Raw genomic sequence first — 19,714 nt, forward strand, 5'->3', positions numbered from 1 at the left:
ACTGAAAAATCATACACAGCACTAGATACGCACTCAGACTGTTAGGTACACATACTTACACTTCCGGCACAACTCACTAGTTAGTAAATTGCCCATGGCGATAGACCTGAGTTGTACTCGGCTTGAAAGAAAAAAAAAAAACTTTATTTCACAAATAATTCAGGGTGGTACAATATACAACGATGTTATGCCTTCACAAAAATATGTAAATTTCTTACAGGGGAAAAAATGTGATGCACATGAAGCTAAATTTTGCTCAAAACATTTCTTGTTCATACCAAATTTTTTTTAATATTACTGCAGCTTGATGTTGCAGTCAAAAAATCCGATTTTTTTTTAAAAATTTTTATCCTTCCCTCCAATTTATGATATTACATTTCTTCTGGTTACCTAATGCCAGGAGAAAAACATTTTTAAATGTTTTGCAACAGAGATTAAAAAGTAAGCATGTTGAAAACATGTGCTTTTCAAAAATGCATGTAGTAGAAGTCTCTGGACATGTGGTAAAGTGAAAATAATTCTCAATTATTTATTTCTCACACAAAAAGAAGGCAGGAGAACAAGACATTTAATAAAAACACTCACTTCTTTCACCTGAATAAATCCAATTTGTGAAGTAATTTCCGATTCTAATTGATTTGGAAGAAAGTTCAAGTGAGACGCCTACATTCTTATTAACGCTTTCACCACTATTTTTTTTTGATTCAAGTTTTATAACATCAGTGGTTACCCATGTGTTCCAAGTACAGTGGATCCAGCTTGATCAGATATTAACGATTTCAGCACACAATATCTGATCAAGCGGGGAACAATTAAATTGCCATTTCACAATGTTAGTACAGTTTGTTTATTGAAAAATGATTGAGGATCAATATTAATAAAGCTTCTTGAACAAATAAGACATTAAAAAGGAAATGAGAGAGAGAGAGAGAAAATTATATTTAATTAAAATGATCATAATTGCCAAGATTTTTACTTTTTCATTAGGAAAGTTAGTGCCCTCTGTTGGCTCAACAGAGAACAAAAATAAAATAATTAAGTGTACGTATTGAAGACAACTTGAATACTTGGAGGCCAGTACCTACTCTCAAGTGTATTTATCTTTACCTAATAACATATTTTCTATTAATTACAAATGTTTTATTCAATAAAAACGTGTGTATAGTGGTTGATGTGTATTAACAAATGATGTGTGAAGTGTAATATTCAATTAAGCAGGGGAAAGTCTTTCAAATGATCATATTAGGTGGGGGAACGTCAATACTGTTTCTATATAAGAAATTTTTTTTTGCTAGAGGATTTTATCTGTTTAAGTGAGGTATCTGTTAATCCAGCGGTTCTCAACCTGTTTTGACTCACGGAGCCCTTTTTAGTAAAATCATTCTATGGCAGAGCCCCGTATAGGCCCATTTCTTAGTTATTCATCAAAGTTACTAATTTATTTTTACTATTTAGAAATCTTTGTAATTTTTTTTAATTTCACTGTTTTTTTTTATTTTCCTCGAGCGGCCGCAGAGCCCCTGGAGAGTGCACAAGGAGCCCCAAGGGCTCCGCGGAACACCGGTTGAGAACCGCTGTGTTAATCCATTATAGAATTAAATGGGGCTAACTGTATCACAAATGGAGAAAAAAAGCTGGGGAAATTTTTCATTTGGCTATAAACTATTGATAAAAATATTTCAAAATATTTAATAAAAAAAGAAATAAATACACACGCAAAAGTTTACTAGTCCTAAAAATATGTATTTATTGAAAATTAGAATATATTTTTGCTTTGGGATAAGAAGCTATTCAAAGGTTTTTAACAGCTGGCTGATGCAAAGATATATTTTGGAAAGAGAGAAAATTCAACTGCCCCTGCTGGGAATCAGACCCACGTCCTTTCACTTTTCAGGGGAACCACTAGACTACAAAGGCAATGAATATCTCAATCTTTCCTTGAAGCTCGTGTGCACTGAACAGGACCGTACAGGAATGGTCGGACCTAACTCAGGCAAAGCTCGCAATTGCTGACAATGCCACCAGATGACAACTTATCCAAAGATGATGTCACTCTCCATACAAAGGTTTTTAACAGCTGTCTAATGCAAAAATATATTTTGGAAAGAGAAAATTCAACTGCCCCTGCAGGGACCTGATGGCATTGTCAGCAGTTGTGAGCTTTGGCCTGAGTTAGGTCCGACCGTCCATGTATGGTCCTGTTCAGTGCACATGAGCTCCAAGGGAAGATTGAGATATTTGTTGCCTCTAGTCCAGTGGTTTAGGGCATTCACCCGGAAAGTGAATGGACATGGGTTTGATTCCCCGCAGAGGCAGTTAAATTTTCTCTCTTTCCAAAATATATCTTCGCATCAGCCAGCTGTTAAAACCTTTGTATGGATAGCGGAGAGTGACATAATCTTTGGATAAGAAGCTACTGTTTTAAAACTTGAAAAATTATAATGACTGGGGACTTTATAATGAAAATGAGCTGGGATAGAGACAGGAGGAGGTCATTTTTTCAAGAAATTTGATCAAGCAAATTCTAAAAATTTGTTGATTAAAAAATCATAAATAGAGTTACAACATCTCAGAGACAGGAGTATAAATAGAAAATGACAAATAAAAGAGTTCTATGTCTGCTATGTTAAACCTAAATTGCTAGGCACGCGATTCAGGCCAATTTTATGAGAGTGACCCAAATATGTTAGCGGTATCACATTCTGTCAAACGGCAATATATCCATAAGAATTTCGCTTGACAATGTTGGGGGAAAGTAATTTTTATTTCATTAGTTTGCAGAAAATGAGCATAGACCTTTTTCACTCTGTTCATTCTTGTTTCTTAAGCTTCTGGTAGCATTCAGGGTTAACAGAGTGACTGGAATGCATATTTCATGTTTCTATGTGTATCATATTTTTCAAATAATTGGATGAACCAAATACTTGGAATTTTGAAATGAGTATATAAGTGGATGTTTCATTCAATTTCATGTTACAGACTTGAAATACTGATGTATCTCATCCATTTGTAATAACTGCTAAGGATTGTGGAAATGTATGTTTTATAACACTGAATATTGGCAATTTGATTGAAAAAATCAAATAAATAAATCAAATTTTGCTTCTATCACGAAGCTCAGCATTGCTGATGAATTACTTGCATTGGAGGATTCACCGCCAGTTATAGGAATAACTTATTTTTTAGTTCAACGAGGGACTAACTTTCAAGAAAAATGTATGATATATATTCTCGACTACTCACAGTTAGTTCCTTTCTCATTTTCAGGACAGGCTAATAGTGAAAAGGACAGTTCGTTATTACCGTTATCAATGATTTCACAAGGACTTATGTCAAGTACAGCCTTGTTAAGTGCTGTAGCTATCAATAACAGTATGTATGGGATGAACTTTCAAAAAACTATTTTTAATTCATTGGAGCCTTCATGCAGTGTAACTGGGAAGACTTTGTTTTTGCATTAGTTTTATTTGTTTGTGATATTTAGCAGTATTTCATGAGTGATGAGATCTCATGCACACTCAAAGTTGTTTGGTCGCTTAGATTGGGCATATGCGACTATGTTCATCACTGCTTTTCCCCTTCTTTATCTAACTCCTTCATAACATGATGCATTGAGTGAAGAACTAATCCATTTTATCTTTTACAAATAGGATCTGATGATATACAGTAAAAGTCTGTTATAACGAGAGCTCGCAATCATGAAACAAACTGTTGTTGTAACAGACTTCTCATTATTAATGAAATTTCAGTTGCTTGCTGTATAGGGTTATAAACTGTAAAAAAATTCTACTTTATCTGCGTCAAAATCATATTTTAGATATTTATTTTTAATATTAGCAAATGAATGGGACTGCAGTTGCGAATATGATTTTTGAGCTTGCTGCAGTTGATTTTCTGATACATTACCATAGAATTTTGTTTTCTCAAATAATTTCAGGGACTGAACAAACAATTTAATTTCTCAATTATCATATCACTTCTCAATTCCATGGCTGTATGGACTCTTCAACATTTTTCCCACTAATTGTAAAGTTTTTTCTAACTTTTTGTTAAGCCAAGTAGAATGTGATTTTGTGATGTTGGTATGCAATTTTTCTGTGGGTTGATAAAAGCTTCCAAGTTTTGTGCTATTATGAAGAACATTCCCTACTGAGCAATATGATGATGTTAGAATTCAACTGTATGTTGCTAAATGTGTAGCCAATACTGGGCATTGACTCGGAATGCAAAGACTTCGGCAAGAGGATATTGGTTTGAATCTCTTGAGATGTGGAAGCGACATGACAAACGGGCAAAGAACATTCAAGACAATGATTGTGTAATGTGATCTATTCTTGATGTTTTTATTGATGATTAAGATCAAATTTACATCTGTCCGTTGACAGTGATTACGGTATGATTCATCTTTACCTGTTAGTGCAAAAAAAATAAAATGTCTTGGTCTCCAGGCATGTCCAACCTACGGGAATACTCTGATATCTATGTCAGATGGGGAGTCTGGGTATGTAGTAAAGTAAGAAAAAGTGTGTTGCTATGTATAAGCAATTTAGAAGAACTACATGGGTGGCGAAAAGTATGCACATAACTTTGATGCAAGTTTTCTCTGTTAAAATGTAGTGAGATCTGAAACTGAAGATAGCAAAGGCCTGTTGAGTTCATAAAAAGAAGTGTGATTGCATTGCAAAAAAGCCTTGAAATCACTTGAAAAACATTTGAAAACTCTTATCAAATAAGCAATTTTCTCAAAAAGTTTAACATGCAATGAAACATTCATCTATCCAGCCTGTGAACAATCCTATGATGATGATCCAACTTAGTGTAGTTGGAGTGGCGGCTTTAATTACAAAAGCATGCGTTTGTGACTACTATTAACCCATTAAAGACGACTTTGATTTTTAGAAAGAAAAAAAAAACTGAGTGGAACCATTCCCTCCGTTTGAATGGCGAATTTTCTTACCAACCGGCATCAATGGGTTAAATCTTTGGGCTGCAGATTCTTACCTGACAAGGCAGAAAAGTATACTTTTTTTTTTGGTACTCAATTTTTCATAAAGTTACTGCTTTCATTTTTCTTGCCTTTTTTTCTGCTTTTGTGAAGCATATTGTGTGGACTTTTCTGAACTTTATCTCTCTTGTTAAATTTTTATAATAAAAAATCCACAAGATGTAGACTTGTACCCGCTTAACCCCCCCCCCCCCATATGGAAGAATAAGAAATCTTTCGACTAAACCAAAGTTTTCAACATAGCACTTTGAGCAGTGCCACTTTTTTTTCTTTCTAGGGAAAATGATTTAGAACGGTCATCTATAAAAAATTTATCTAAAAATGATTCAAAACATTTTTTTTTCTTCAAAAGTAGAGAGAAAGGAAAAATGGGGAAAAACAAACGAACTTGGCTCCCAAGAAATTCGGCTGGTGCCGGATTTTTTCCCCACTTTGTCGCCCTGATGTAAGCTTTTCCCTCAAGAAACAGGTTTTTTTGTCCACATCAAAAGGTGTTTTTGGAATTTTTGATTTTGATTAGAATGTATTTGTTTTTGTTTTACGTTGTTTCTTGCTTTTGATACATTTTGTGAATGATAAATTTCTATTTAAATATTGTGCGATAAATTTTAAGGTTTAATTTCTCATATCAGATTATTTGGCTCAAGATTCTGGAGCAAATGGTGTCACTACTACTACTACTGCTACTCCAACAAGCACTCTTGCTCCATCCAAGAGTTCGTCTAACCCATATATTCCAATAAGCGAATGTCATACTGGGAAACCTGTATTAAATGGAAGTGTACCAAACGAAGCAAAACCAACTGACGTTTTGAGAGATGCTCCTGTTCCTCTTCCCCCAACATCTGCTCGAAGTGATTGGTCATTGCAGGATCAGTCATTGTTGAAAGAATTCTATGATATTCCACGCCCTGCACAACCTGTGAATGGTAGTGAGATGGGGACAGACTTGGAAACGGAAAACTCGTATAATGTGCCTCCAAGTCTGAGGCTTCCAGCAACTGGCATGGACCAAATCGGAAGCAGAACGTTACCACCCAGAGTCAACTGGGATACACATCCAAATGATGTTGTACCACTGAATAGGGCACAATCTCTTCGAAGGGATTCCACTGACAAAAACGATCCTCTAGCAGCTTATGACATAGTTCCGCCTTTGCATTCAACATGCAAAAAAGTAGAAGCTGTACGAAAAGAGGCTCAAGAACTAGCTTCAGGACTTGAACGAGCAGGTATCAAAGAGCCCATCAATTCATCACAAGTTATCCATGGTGTATTTAAAGCTCCACCTCGACCCCCAAAACCTTCAAAATTGAGAGACAGTCGTCACGACTATGAAAATTTTGAGCCAATAAAAGCTGCTCAAAAAGTGGAAATATCTCTGTACGATATTCCCCAACCTCCAAAAGAAGTGCCCAAATCGGTTTTGTCTGGTCATAATAATTCTGAAACTAAAAATGCCACTGAAAGTGCGTTTAGTGCTAAGGTGCCTCTCTCTTCATCTTCAGAGGAGAAACGTGTGGATGATATGTACGATTTCCCAAAATTCCGTAGTGAGGACAACATCAATGCCACAGTGCCGTTGCAAGGAACCGGCACAGCACAGAGACAGAGACGTCATGCATACACTAATGCTCCTCCGGGGCTATTCAACAGCAAAGACCTTATTTTCAACTATGAGTATCGACCTAGTTTGTTGAACGATTATGTGAATATGGATGCCAATGTACAAGAACTAGCTGTAAATGCAGATGGATCATCATTAGGAGCAGCGGCACCAACACCATCATCATCAACTATGGCACAATATGCGAATCTCCCACCAGCAAGTCCCTCTCTGATGTCAGGCGCTCAAGGTGATGCACCACCAGTTGTTAACCGAGGACTGAAGCCAAAGCGAGGTTCAGAAAAAAGTAAGTAACTACTCCTAAGATTAATATTTCAATTATTTACACATTGATTAATATGTAAATAAATGCGATAAAGATATTTGTTTTTTAAGTGAAGAGTCAGGTTGGCAGAATTAATTCAGTTTTTCCCAGAAGATTAGCAGATATCAAAGAGAGAGGTCTTTAATGAGTCTAAATTCCAAGAACTCTCTTTCCCATGGAAAAAGTGAAGCCGTTAAAGGGAATGGTGACTATGGACAAATTTTTATCTCTGGAATGGAATTTACTACAACCGTTGTGTGTAGAAGTAGGCAAATACACTATCTGTGGGAATAGTTTTTTGACAACTCTAAATCCCCCCCCCCCCCCCATGCTTTTTTGATCATGCCATAACATACAGGAATTTTTCATAGCTTGTAATGAACACTTTTGCTCATTCAAGGTAGCTCATTTTGCTGCAGCAATATTTTACAAAGATTTTTCTCCGGGATATTTAAATTGATTAAATTAATGAATGTTAGTTGAATAATAGGACTTTGCGCTTTTGGATTTTTTTCATAAAGTACAAATTTCAATACTGTTTTGAACGTAAAATTATTTGTTCTTAGATGACATTGGTATTCTAACAGGATTTCTAGATCTCAATATAGTCTATAAGTTAAAAAATGAGAACTATAACTGTTATGAAAACTATTTAATACTCCTAATAAGTTAACATTTCAAACTTGGAATTAAAAATGAGTAAATATAGAATATGAATATAAAAAAACTGATCCCCCAAATAAAAGAAATCACAATTTTTATCAACCCTTGACTTAATAAAGGTTAAAATCAGCGGAAGTTTTATAACAATTTTTCCTCTATGCATATAAATAAATGTCTGTTCCTTGTATGACTATGTGCTTGTTTTATTATTTATCAAGTTCAATATTTTCTGAAAAATTAGTGTTAGTGTCTGATTCCTATACTTAAGAGGCAAAAACTTATCTTTAGAATTTAATAATGTTTGGCAGTCATATTTTTAAAGACACAATATTTAAACTACCAACTGTGTGTTAATAAAATAAAAATATATTGTGTTTCATTCTGCATAAGCTAACATTTTAAGGTCAAAATTAAAAAAGGGAAAAAAAATGATTTAAATCCAAAAAAAAAAATGTATTTATTTCATTTTAGAAAAAAAAATCATGATTTTTATATCAACCCCGGTTTCTGGGAGATTGTTAATGTATATTAAAAATAATATTTGGGGGGGGGGGGGAATGACCAATTCCTGAGGAGTCAGAATTTATGGTGGCAAATGGGGAGTTATGATCTTTGAAATGAACAAATTGTTTCCAGTTTTTCTTTTGAAACGCTTCCATCCATTTGAGCAATACTTCAAGGTGAGTGTAGAAAGTTTAGGAAGTATTTTTGTTATGAGACTGTTTTATCATATGCTTTTTGAGAAATCTGAGAGAATAACGTTGGTTTGTAAATTTTTATCGATGGCTCCAGAGAGGTCATGGATGAAAAGGTCCAATTGAGAGGAAGTGGAAATGATCGTCTATAGCTTTGTTAATTAAGGAAGAAAAAGATTATAAAGTCTAAGTGGCCGCAGATTTTCCTTGCTATGATATACATTATGAATTGGATTATTTTCTGATAAATGCCTGTGTGTGACTTTTGCATGGTTGATTCCCCTATTTCTCAAGGTCTGGAGTTTCTCGGAATCCAGATTGACGGGAAAGTTATGAAAGGTTTGGCCACAGCATAAGAACATATCATCCTGTAGGCATTCATAATGAATCACTTTTATTCAGATAAGGAATGGGTATACAGACAAGGGGACTCATGTTTCATACTGAAAACCTACACTTTCTTGTTCATATTCATTAAACATGGCTGTCTGAAATAAGCGCAGTGCGATTCCCTTGAATCTTAAATCGCACATACATAACTGCATGCACGCAATAAGTTGTTACAATTTTATTACTGTCTTTTCTAACCTGATACATTTTCATTGTAGCTGCATACATTAAAACTAAATCCAAATGTGGAACTCCCTTGAAAAATAAAGAAATTTTGAGACCAGTATCATTCACGTATTATTTGATATAAATCATGGAAGCGATTTAACACAATTCAGACTGATTGGAACGAGTACAATTTACAGTCATGGACTGTGATGAAATGTATAATGATGTTCTTAAAATGTGTATACTACGTTGAAATAGGCATAAACTACTAAGTTGAAATGAGCATTTGTAATTTTTATGATTTTTTCCCCCCATCCATTAATGTTTGCTTATTCCTGTTGTTAATTGTTATAATTTCTTAGCGAGGAAAACTAAGTTTTCCTCACTAACTGTGGTTTCAATATATTTCAGTGTGTTATGAATTTTTTTTCAGGTCAAAATTCTGCAAATTTCCTTACGCTTCAGCCTCCACCTCTTTACAAGACAAGAGCTAACAAGCGCAGCTTCAGGAAGCCAGGGTATGTGAGATAAAATTGATTTGTTTATCAATTTTCGACATTATGGTTTTCTTGCTGAGGTTATACTGAAAGTATTTAAGGCATAAAAATGGACTGTATCTTTTTTTTCCCACTAATTTTGTTAGAAAGCTTGCATCTTTTTCTTTTTTTTTAATTTTCTGTTTTATTTCATAGAAATCAAATAATTAAGGATACATGATTTTTGTATCTATGAAATAGAGATGTAATAAATGCAAAAATGAGATTTTTATCTTGTACCTGTGAAATCTTATAATTTACTCTTTTCTGAGTTCTGTCCAAAAATTATGAAACTAATTGAAAATTTGGAATTATCAAACTGTCCACCTATGTTTTGTGCAGTAAGGTCTCGCTTAGGTGACAACACTTACACAGAGTTCAAACTGCTACGGATGGCTGCAATAAACTACAGAGCTACGGGAGACACACTCATTACTACGGAAATTGGTTTTAAAAGAATTGGGCCTTTGAGTTTCTTGGGTTTTACTTATTATTATTTTAAAATTGCATGGATCTATTTACCATAATGATGAATTCATACATGTATATGAGAGAGTTCAAGAGAAGACAAACTCCGAGCTGATCTGTTTTGTCTGTGTGCAGAAAGGCAATCCGTAAACCTGCCTCTAAACCCGCCACTCTACTGGATGCCCAAACACGCAAAAACCTGTTTTCTGTCAAAACCGCCTTACACTGTGGGCTAGGTTTTTGAGTGGTTCAAGGTGCAGTGGGCAGGTTTTTTGCGGCGGGTCGAGACCCGGCTTAATTTGCATAGTGCATGGTCGAGCTTGCAGAACTGTTAGGTGCTGTAAGAGCTCTGATACAAAGAAAATGGGGAGGGGGTTCTAGAGTTTACTAGACGTCCGTATATATATGGCCCACAAAGTATGCAGGTTGGGATTGCATTGGATATTCATGAATTAGTAAGGGGACTCAGCTACTTCGAGAAGTTGCTTCGGGAGGGGGGGGGGCTCATGTGGTCTGAGCATTGTAGGTTCCAGTGCCAATGAGGTGCTGTATTTAATGCATGCTATTTCAATTAAAATTTAAAAAAAATTAAATTTTTGAGTGATAATATTTTTTGTTGTACTATGATTATGTTGTCTTGGGGGGGGGGGGTCCCATGGCAAAGTTGAACATTCGTCGCCATGGACAAGCTTTAAGCCAATGTTGGCATGTCTGCTTATATCATCTTTGAACCAAAATTTATTAATGGAAAAAGTTTCTCAAAAATATTGTCACAGTATTGAACTGAACTCTGGATGCAATCATTTTAACATATGGGCAGTTTTGATTGGGAGCCAAAAGATTTTTGTGTAGATCATGTAGACTTTGAATGTAATAAAAAACTGCTATTTTATGAACTTTGCAAAAGCTGGTATTCAAAGCTTTCTCAGTTCCTCTAATGGATGCTTAGCTGAATTTTTGAATCTACAACGCTGCTGTTACTGATGATGCAAAGGTTAGAGGAAGAGAATATAGACTACTGAAATATTAGCTTTTAACTAAGTACAGTACTTTAATGTGTAGTCTCATAATTAAACTTGAAGAAAATGTTCTGTCATTAGTTTAGTTCATTTTCGTTTTTAATCGTGAAATTTACGATTTGGACTTTTATTGCAAAATTTATGTACCTCTATACATAATCATTGATCTGTCGTTACTTAACTTTTTTGAGCAATGCTCTTTAAAGTGATGTCGACGAGATAGTTTCTGAGCATTTGCTTGTGATTATAGTTAAGTAGTCCAATGTTTGAATGCATAAGGGCCAAAACCTGGAGGTTCAGGCTGTTTCAGCCCCCCCACCCCCCAATATTTAATGCATATACAATAAAATACACCCCATCTTCCTGCATATGTTGTGCTTAAGGTATCCGACTACGTTGAAAACGTCATTTTGGAAGAAAATATGGATTTTCATTTTTTATTTTTTATAAAAGCCCTATTTGTTGTGATTCCAAAAGGGCCTTGTTTTGTTTATATGATGCTTAGAATCAAAGTTACGTTCACTTTAGTGTTGCGTTTTTACATACAAGTAATACGCGAACAAAGACTTTAAACGTGTTTTACGAAGAATGCTATTTTTGACATTTTACTTGACTTTGTGACATGATTTGTAAAAATTGATGCATTGCATCCTTACGAAATTTTAATGTGATATTGTGCTATATATTGTTGAGGTTATGAACCAAAATCTAAGGTCTACCACATATATTTTTTGAATTACAGTGTTTTATAGACAAAATGTAGGATTAAATTTCAAAAAATTCACACGTACTTAAACATATTTTAGTGTAACTTATGGACATATTATGCAATCCTTTAAATTTTGGTTCATAACCTGCTACATTACTAGCTAAATGCACTGTGAAAATCACAAAGCATTTTATTGATACAATTTTTTGCAATCGTGTTTCGAATATCATATGAATTTTGCCTAAAATTTGACATAAAAACGACTTTTTCATAGAAAATATAATAGATAGACCAAAATTTGTCACTGTTTTCACCATTTTGAGACACTTTCTATCGAAAAATGTACTTAAAGTTCACTCCAGAACCATTTTAAAGAAAAGTGACAAGAAAGGTTGTCAGATACCTTAAGCTCTGTATATTTAGGATGACTGAAATTTTTCAGCCCCCCCCCCCCCCAAGGCTTCCTTCATGTTGCCATCTCTGTTTTTGTACCACATATACTGTGGACAATACATTTAATTCAACATTTATCAAAGTTTCACGCCTATGTCTGATAAATTTATTATGAATTTATATTATCATTTAAGTGAGATAATAATTAATGATTAATTTTTCATTAATCATGTCTTTTAGTGAGAGTTACATGGTACCCCCTGGAGCAAATAATCCTGTTGCATCAGCACTGAACATGACACCACCTGTCCCAAACAGGTTTCGGCATCAGATTCCTGGTATTATGGATGATGACTTGAGCAGTGTTTTTGGCAGTAGGTCTCTAACAGATATACAGGTCAGTATTAGTTTTAAAAGCGAAATTATTAGCATCTATTGCTATCTGTCCCAGAAACAGAGATTGAAAAATATATATAACTCAAATAAAATTGCTCAACTGAACTGCTCGTAATCGTGTATATATCGTCATTTACCCCTATATTCAAAAAATGGACTTGAATAATTTTTGTTTATAAAATATTAAGAAGCTGTCCATAAAAAATTGTATTTGCTTGAATCGAACATATCCCTTATACATTGCTGCTAAAATTTTTACCTGTCTTGATACTATCCCCGATTGTAACATGTGTCTCGCATAAATATGTTGGATTTTGAAAGGGAAACAAGTGAGCATTTTCGATTCAAGTAAATATGGTGTATGCCTGTTGTAAATAATTAAATGAACTATCCATCGATAGTTTTTCTTATTAAGTGAGTATTATATATATTTCAATTTATATACAAATACAAATACAAAAACAACGCCACAACAGGCAAAATGCCCAACGAGGTGGCTGATAAAAAGATGCCCATAAAAATATGGTTGTCATATGTTTCAAAAATACAGCAACCCAATTAAAAATGCAATTAACACAAATTACAAACAATATATACACATGATAAAATATTATACAATGCCCATAAAGAATACTTATGGTTGTCTTATTCTAAGAATGGATAGCTTCTCGATTTACCCCAACATGTTTATCGTATTTCTTTTTAAACGTGTCAATTGTGTTACAATTTACTACCTCCGGGGGTAAGCTATTCCATTTATTAACAACCCTATTGGAGAAAAATTCCCTGCGATACCATAACCTTGCATTGTCCCTCACCAATCGATACTGGTGTCCCCTTGTAAAAGCAGTCGATTGGCGGTGTACTAAAAGTTCATGGTCCATCCTATCCATCCCATTGAAAATTTTGAACACTTCGATCATATCTCCTCGACACCTGCGTTCATCCAATGTAAACATATTCAAAAAATGAAGTCTTTCTTCATAACTCAAGCCCTGTGTGCCAATAAGGACACGCGTAGCTCTTCTCTGCACCCCTTCAACCAAGTCTATGTCCCTCTGTAGGTATGGTCTCCAAAACCTTACAGCATACTCCAGTCCAGGACGAACTAAGCCTCGAAAAAGCGGAAGAATGACTTTAGGAGAACGCGAAGAGACCTTTTTGAAAATGAGACCAAGCATTCTATTCGATTTTTTGACAGCCGCTGAACAATGTTCAGAAAACTTAAGTCGCTCGTCAATGAGAATTCCCAAATCGGTGACTCTAGTTGCATCCGGGATAGTGACACCATTCAACTCGTAAGAGAACCGTGGGTTGTTCGAACCAAAATGAGCGACCATGCACTTATCTACGCTAAACGTCATGCTCCATTCATTTGCCCATGCTGCAATCTTGTTTAAGTTGGTCTGGAGCAACTCCCTATCGCTTTCATTTCCGATTACCCCCATTAGCTTCACATCATCTGCGAATTTGCTAGTAATTCCATCGATACCCTGATCGAGTTTGTCGATAAAAAGTGAAAAAAGTATGGGGCCAAGGACACTTCCCTGAGGAACTCCACTTGTGACGTCTGTCCAACCAGAGAATTCCCCGTTCACCATAACTCGTTGCGACCTATCTCTTAACCACGATTCTATCCAATTCAGCAAGTTGCCCCCTATTCCAATCTCGTGTAAACGCTTCAAGAGTTTGCCATGTTGGACCCGATCGAATGCCTTCTGGAAATCAAGGTAAACAACGTCGACATTTTTGCTCTTACCCAAAGCCTTAGTCACGTAATCATAGAAGCAAAGGAGGTTAGTTACACATGACTTCCCCTTCCTGAACCCATGCTGATTATCCGACAATACATTATTCTCGTCTATCCACTTCACAAACTGCCTTTTGATGATAATTTCCAAAATTTTCGAGAGGGAGCTCGTCAAACTCACGCGACGATAATTAGACACCACTTCTCTACTACCCTTCTTAAATATCGGAACAACGTTAGCCAGTTTCCAATCTCTCGGGACGATACCCTCAGCAACACTACTCCTGTATATCTGTGCGACTGGCCTCAACAATTCATTAGCACCTTCCCTGAGAACCCTGGGATAGATATCATCTGGTCCTGGTGCTTTGCTTGCACATACATTTCTTAGAAGATTTAGGACCTCCACGTCTTCCACTTGAATATCGTTGAGCATTTTATTACCCCATGCAACACCCGTATATCGAATATCATTATCTCCATTAAAAACCGACGCGAAAAAGTCATTGAAAGCACTACACATGCCTACATTGCTCTCTACTTTTGAGCCTCCTATCGAGAGGGGGCCAACTGTCCCCTTACATCCATTATTGACGTATCGAAAAAATGATTTTGGGTCAGAGCCAATGTTATCTGCCAACCTAGATTCAACTTGCTTTTTACTATCCCTTATCGCTTTCTTCAACAGTCTTCTTTTATCAGTAAACAATGATAGGTCACCTCGTCCACTTTTATACTCTCTGAATGCTCTTTTCTTTTCAAGATAAAGGTTCCGCACGCTATCCGTGAACCATAGAGGGTGTGATGTACAAACACGCTTTTTTCGAACAAAGGGTATGACGTCGTGCAAAACAGAGGACAGCTTCGTACTAAATTCTCCCCATTGACTTACCACCCCTACTGATTCCAACCGGTCTTTGAAAACTTCCGCTAACCTTCTTCGCAAAACATCAAAGTTAGTTCTCCGAAAACAAGGAACCAGTCTTTTGTTATCAACCTCACCCGAGGAAAAGTTACAGTGAAATCTGACGATACGATGATCACTGGAAGAAAACTCTTCCCCCACCGAAACATGTTCAACTAGATCCTCAGAACTAGTAAGAACTAAATCCAAAATAGCAGTACCCCTAGTGGCTTCTGATACATGCTGATACAAAAAATTTTCGAGCACCAACTTAAGAAAGTCTCTTTCATACTGATTTCCAGATGAAAGGTTCTCCCAATCAATACCCGGGTAATTGAAATCCCCTAGTATGAGAACCCTCTTTCGCTTACACATGTAGGAAATTTCATCATGCATTTTGGCGATATAGTTTAGATCCCTATTCGGTGGATTGTAACAAACCCCAACAATAAGCTTATGACGTCTTTTGTTCTCAAGTTCAACCCATATGGTTTCAATATCACTTCTCTGCACGTTACACTCTCTAGCCTTCAAACATGATTTCACGTATATCAACACTCCACCCCCTTTCCTATCAGATCTATTTCTCAAAAAAGTATCGTATCCGGAGATGTGTAAGAAAGATTCATCCCCATCGTTTGCCCAAGATTCTGTAATGGCTATAAGATCCAAGTCCTCCACAACTATCATAGTTTCTAAAAAATCTTTCTTGTTACCCAAGCTCCTGGCATTTATTAACCCACATTTTAATTTGCCCGGTGGTTTGTTGTCAATCGAGAAGCCATCCAAGTCAGAGGAGGTTAGTCGTGACTATAGCGAGAAAAAAAAAATGCTGTATGTTGGGGGAAGGTCTTTGAAATTTTCCTGTTCTGTGATCAGGTATTTTGCAGGAGGGATATTCATATTATATTAATGAAAAATAAATAACTGAACTCATATTTTTGTGAATCTTCAACTGCTGTAGAAACCTGAAAGTTCAATTAGGACCAGACCCAATCCAGATAATTGGATAATTCATGTAAAAAAAGTTCTTTCTTAGTAGAAAAACAAATTTTGCTTTAATATGTAATGTCATTTATAATTACTATGAAAACAAATTTGTGTACATTTTGCACTTACATACTGCATTAAAATGTGCCATTTCATTGCCTGAACATATCTGTCAGTGTCTGTCGTTTTGCTGCAGCCAAGTCTCATGTCCACTTGATGGTGAGTAGATCCCCCTGATTCCCATTGTTATGGTGCTCACACTCAACACCTCATTTTTGAAGGACTTGGGGGAAAGGCATGCCCCCTCCTCATTTACTCAAGCATATGACTCTTCCCCCCCCCCCCCCCCCGAGACTCTGCGATGTGAATTGAGGTATAAAATAATACAGTATGACTTGCTTGTCATTGGGCATTCATGAAATTTTTTTGGCCCAAGCACTGTCACTGTATGAAAGATTGGAAAACCCCTTATTTTAGACTAGGTTCATAGTCTTTTGAGCTTCCCCCATGTGGATAAGAGTTCCCTTTTTGAATAATGATAACTATTGTATATATCACACCAAAAGGGGACAGGGTATAAGCAGGACCTACTTTTGGTGGAGGGCACACAGGCTAATTTGAGGTCGGGGGGGGGGGGGAGCACAAAGAATCTCTCCAAGGAAATTTTGAGTTTTTAACCTTCAAAAAGTGTTTACAATTCACAGAAATTGGTTGGAACAGTATATAAGTAATTTTTTTTTTTCAGTATTTTAATTTTATAATTCTTTTTAAACTTTCAATCATCTTGAAGGGGGGACTGCATGGGCTCCATTTCTACCCCCCCCCCTCATGTTTGTCTCTTAAAGGGAAGGAGGTATTTGGATTTTACAAGATGCTTTGGTGAAGCATAGCAAAAAAAGGTTGAAAACCACACACACACATAGCTGTAGATAGCCGTACTCATGCTGCTCCTCCATTAATTTTAGCGGTGTGTCTAGGCACTAAAACGCCTTACTAGCTGCCTCTCTCATGCCTGGTTGAGTAGCAATATTGTCGTCATCTTCCAAAGCCATTAATGATTTCTTGTCTTACACTTTGAATGAGCTCATCATCACTGAGATTTGGAATCCAGGGTCAGAAGGATCACTCACTAGTCACTCGCCTATGCCCTTTGCACTGCACTCACTATGATGTTTCTGTCCTCAACTCACATATTGTCCTCTTGTTCCTTCTGCTTTTCACTGCCCTTTCTTTCACTGAAAGTGAATGGTGACTGATGCTGTCCGTTTATCCATTATCACTACATTTTTTATCATTCACTGATAAGAAACCTCTAAAATGTAGATTTTGCTAGTATTTTTCTCTCTCAAAGGAATTCGGATAATTGCAGTTCCACAGTACTTACATTTTTTTTTTTTTTTTTTGTAAATTCAATGAACTTAAATTATTGTTTTTCATTGTTGTTCTATTTTAAAAACTTTGTTTATATACTGCTTCTAAAAAAAGTAAAGCGTAAAATAATTCAAAACTTGCTCTTATATTTTGTGCCCATTGTACCAGTCTTACTATCTGTTTTCTGCTTTTTTCTTGACTTTGGAATTTTTCGTGATTTTTTTTAATTGTAGGCTAGGCACCACTTTATGAACATGCCCATGAAAAAGGATGAAATACAGTATTTAGATCTGGATCTAGATTCAGAACCATCCCCGAGCCCAAAGTCACCTGAACGAGTATCTGCCACTGTATACAAGAAAGTCGATTTTGTCAAAACTGAAGCGTTCAACAAAATGAGGCAGAACGTCGAAGAAACCTACAGGAAGTCACAGTGATCTGCGGATTTCCCTGCAGATTTCTATTTCATGTAAAATATATGATCACTTAATATATCCTATGCAATTGCTTTTAATCGTTTCATTCAAAATATCCTGCTTTGACTGATTCTACATATCACATTGGAGTATAGATCTTGGAAGAATATTTTTTATTTTCACTTGCATTTTTTTTTTTTTTTTTTTTTTTTTGCATGTAAAACTGTGTAAAACATGATGAAATTTTAAATTAAATTTTTTTTTTAGTTATAAAAACTCTTAAACTTGAGCGACAAAATTCTCTATATAGATGTTGTTATAAATGCTTACAAAGCAAGGCTTTAAGTGTTGACTTTGCAGAAATATTATTGCTAAAATATTATCTGAGCTGTTCACGAAACAGAAAGAATTATGAAATGAAGAATAGAAAGATCTATATGTACTCTATCTTTAAAGTTTCATGTTTTTATCCCTATATTAATTTTGAGATACAGTAGTATACTTTTAACTTATTGATCGCTATCAGCCCAATCAATAAGCAATGAATATTCAATAAAAATATGGTTAATCCTCAATGGGTACAATGCTAATGTCCTGAATATATGTTTAAGTTAATATTGTCATGCTGCCCCAGAACCTTCAAACATTGAGTATTTCAGTGTTAAAATCTTTTTTTAACATTTACAGCGGCAAATTGCACCTTGTGTAGCTGATATATGCACAGAAGAATTTGCACTTTCACTGCATTTCCATCTTGTATGAGGAACACCAGGTGACACTATTTTCCCATTTTTAACTTTGTTTGCTCATAACAATGGCAGCCTACGTACTGACGCTTTCAGAAAAATTGCTAATTGCGGGGAAACAAATTTTTCTTATATCCTCACCCTATACATGATATCACTCATTTTTAATCATGGTTTGGAATATGAGACATTAAATCCGAACACGCTGTATGCATCAAAGACGTTTGCGGTTTCGCATACGAAATCTTGTGAGCTTTGAACTAGTCGAACACAACAGTGATGTTAACATGTACTGTGTAGCGTATTCCTCGTTTTATTGATACAAATTTTATTCTGCATAGAACATACTGTAATGTGTCGTGCTGATAAATTTATATTTAAATTTTGGGAGCATTGAACAAATGAATAGGAACTCGGTTAGTATTTTGGACAAAGAAAATTTCATTCGAGGTAAAAATGTTTTTGAAATGCGAGTAACTTCCGTGCATGTATCACTATATCTTAAGGTCGAGTTGCCGCTGTATCTTGCTGAATTGTTCGCTTCTTTTGGTTTATGACAATGCCATTTGCTGACTTTTAAATATTTGCATTATGCTATGATTCAGTTGACTGAACGTGAAACATGACTGATGTTGAAAAATGGTGTCTGCCTTTTTTTCCAACCATATCCTCATTGAGGGTTAAGTGATAGGTGTAATAAACTTTCTGATATGACCGTATTATTGTTAAAATTGCTTCTCTCTCAATTTAGTTGCTGTACTTTTTACATATTTTAATACCTGTTAGGAAAACATTAAGTAAATTAATGTAATATTTATGGAATCAAAGATTTTTTACGTCGGGGAAAAAATATAATTTTTCTTCCCCTGGTTATGAAGTGATATGCTGATGTGTGATAACTGAATGGTGCCTGATAAAGATGCCTTAAAGTATGTTGATGCCTGAATGAACATGTATATTTTTAATACTAGTTTTTGATCTTTGGGCTTTTAAAGCAAAAGTGATACAGTGCATGCCACTTGATGTGATCGCATTCAGACACAGGGACATTTCTGATAACAATGACCAGTTAATAACTATATCCGAAAGAAACCGAAAAACTAATATATGATGACCATATAAGTCCCATTTTTGATTAAATGGGGCATATGAAAACATGACAAC

General features: G+C 35.5%; 1 protein-coding gene across 2 annotated transcripts in view; it reads left to right on the forward strand.

Annotated features, from left to right (window-relative positions):
- Positions 1–17,985, forward strand: part of dos (daughter of sevenless) — a 46,107-nt gene extending 28,122 nt beyond the window's left edge. Inside the window, exons 4-8 of one of the 2 annotated variants that reach the window (XM_089238068.1) lie at positions 3,268–3,372; positions 5,638–6,918; positions 9,286–9,370; positions 12,218–12,374; positions 17,622–17,985. In XM_089238068.1, coding sequence (XP_089094194.1) covers positions 3,268–3,372; positions 5,638–6,918; positions 9,286–9,370; positions 12,218–12,374; positions 17,622–17,825 — 1,832 coding nt within the window. In that variant the 3' untranslated portion in view covers positions 17,826–17,985. The remainder of the gene's footprint in view (positions 1–3,267; positions 3,373–5,637; positions 6,919–9,285; positions 9,371–12,217; positions 12,375–17,621) is intronic. The other variant, XM_089238076.1, reaches the window with a different exon arrangement.
- Positions 17,986–19,714: the final 1,729 nt, after the last annotated feature.

The sequence above is a fragment of the Pholcus phalangioides genome, unplaced genomic scaffold (assembly GCF_987345545.1).
Source record: "Pholcus phalangioides strain wild (caught in Gottingen) unplaced genomic scaffold, Ppha-v1.0 ptg000002l_1, whole genome shotgun sequence".
In the NCBI taxonomy this organism is placed as follows: domain Eukaryota; kingdom Metazoa; phylum Arthropoda; class Arachnida; order Araneae; family Pholcidae; genus Pholcus; species Pholcus phalangioides.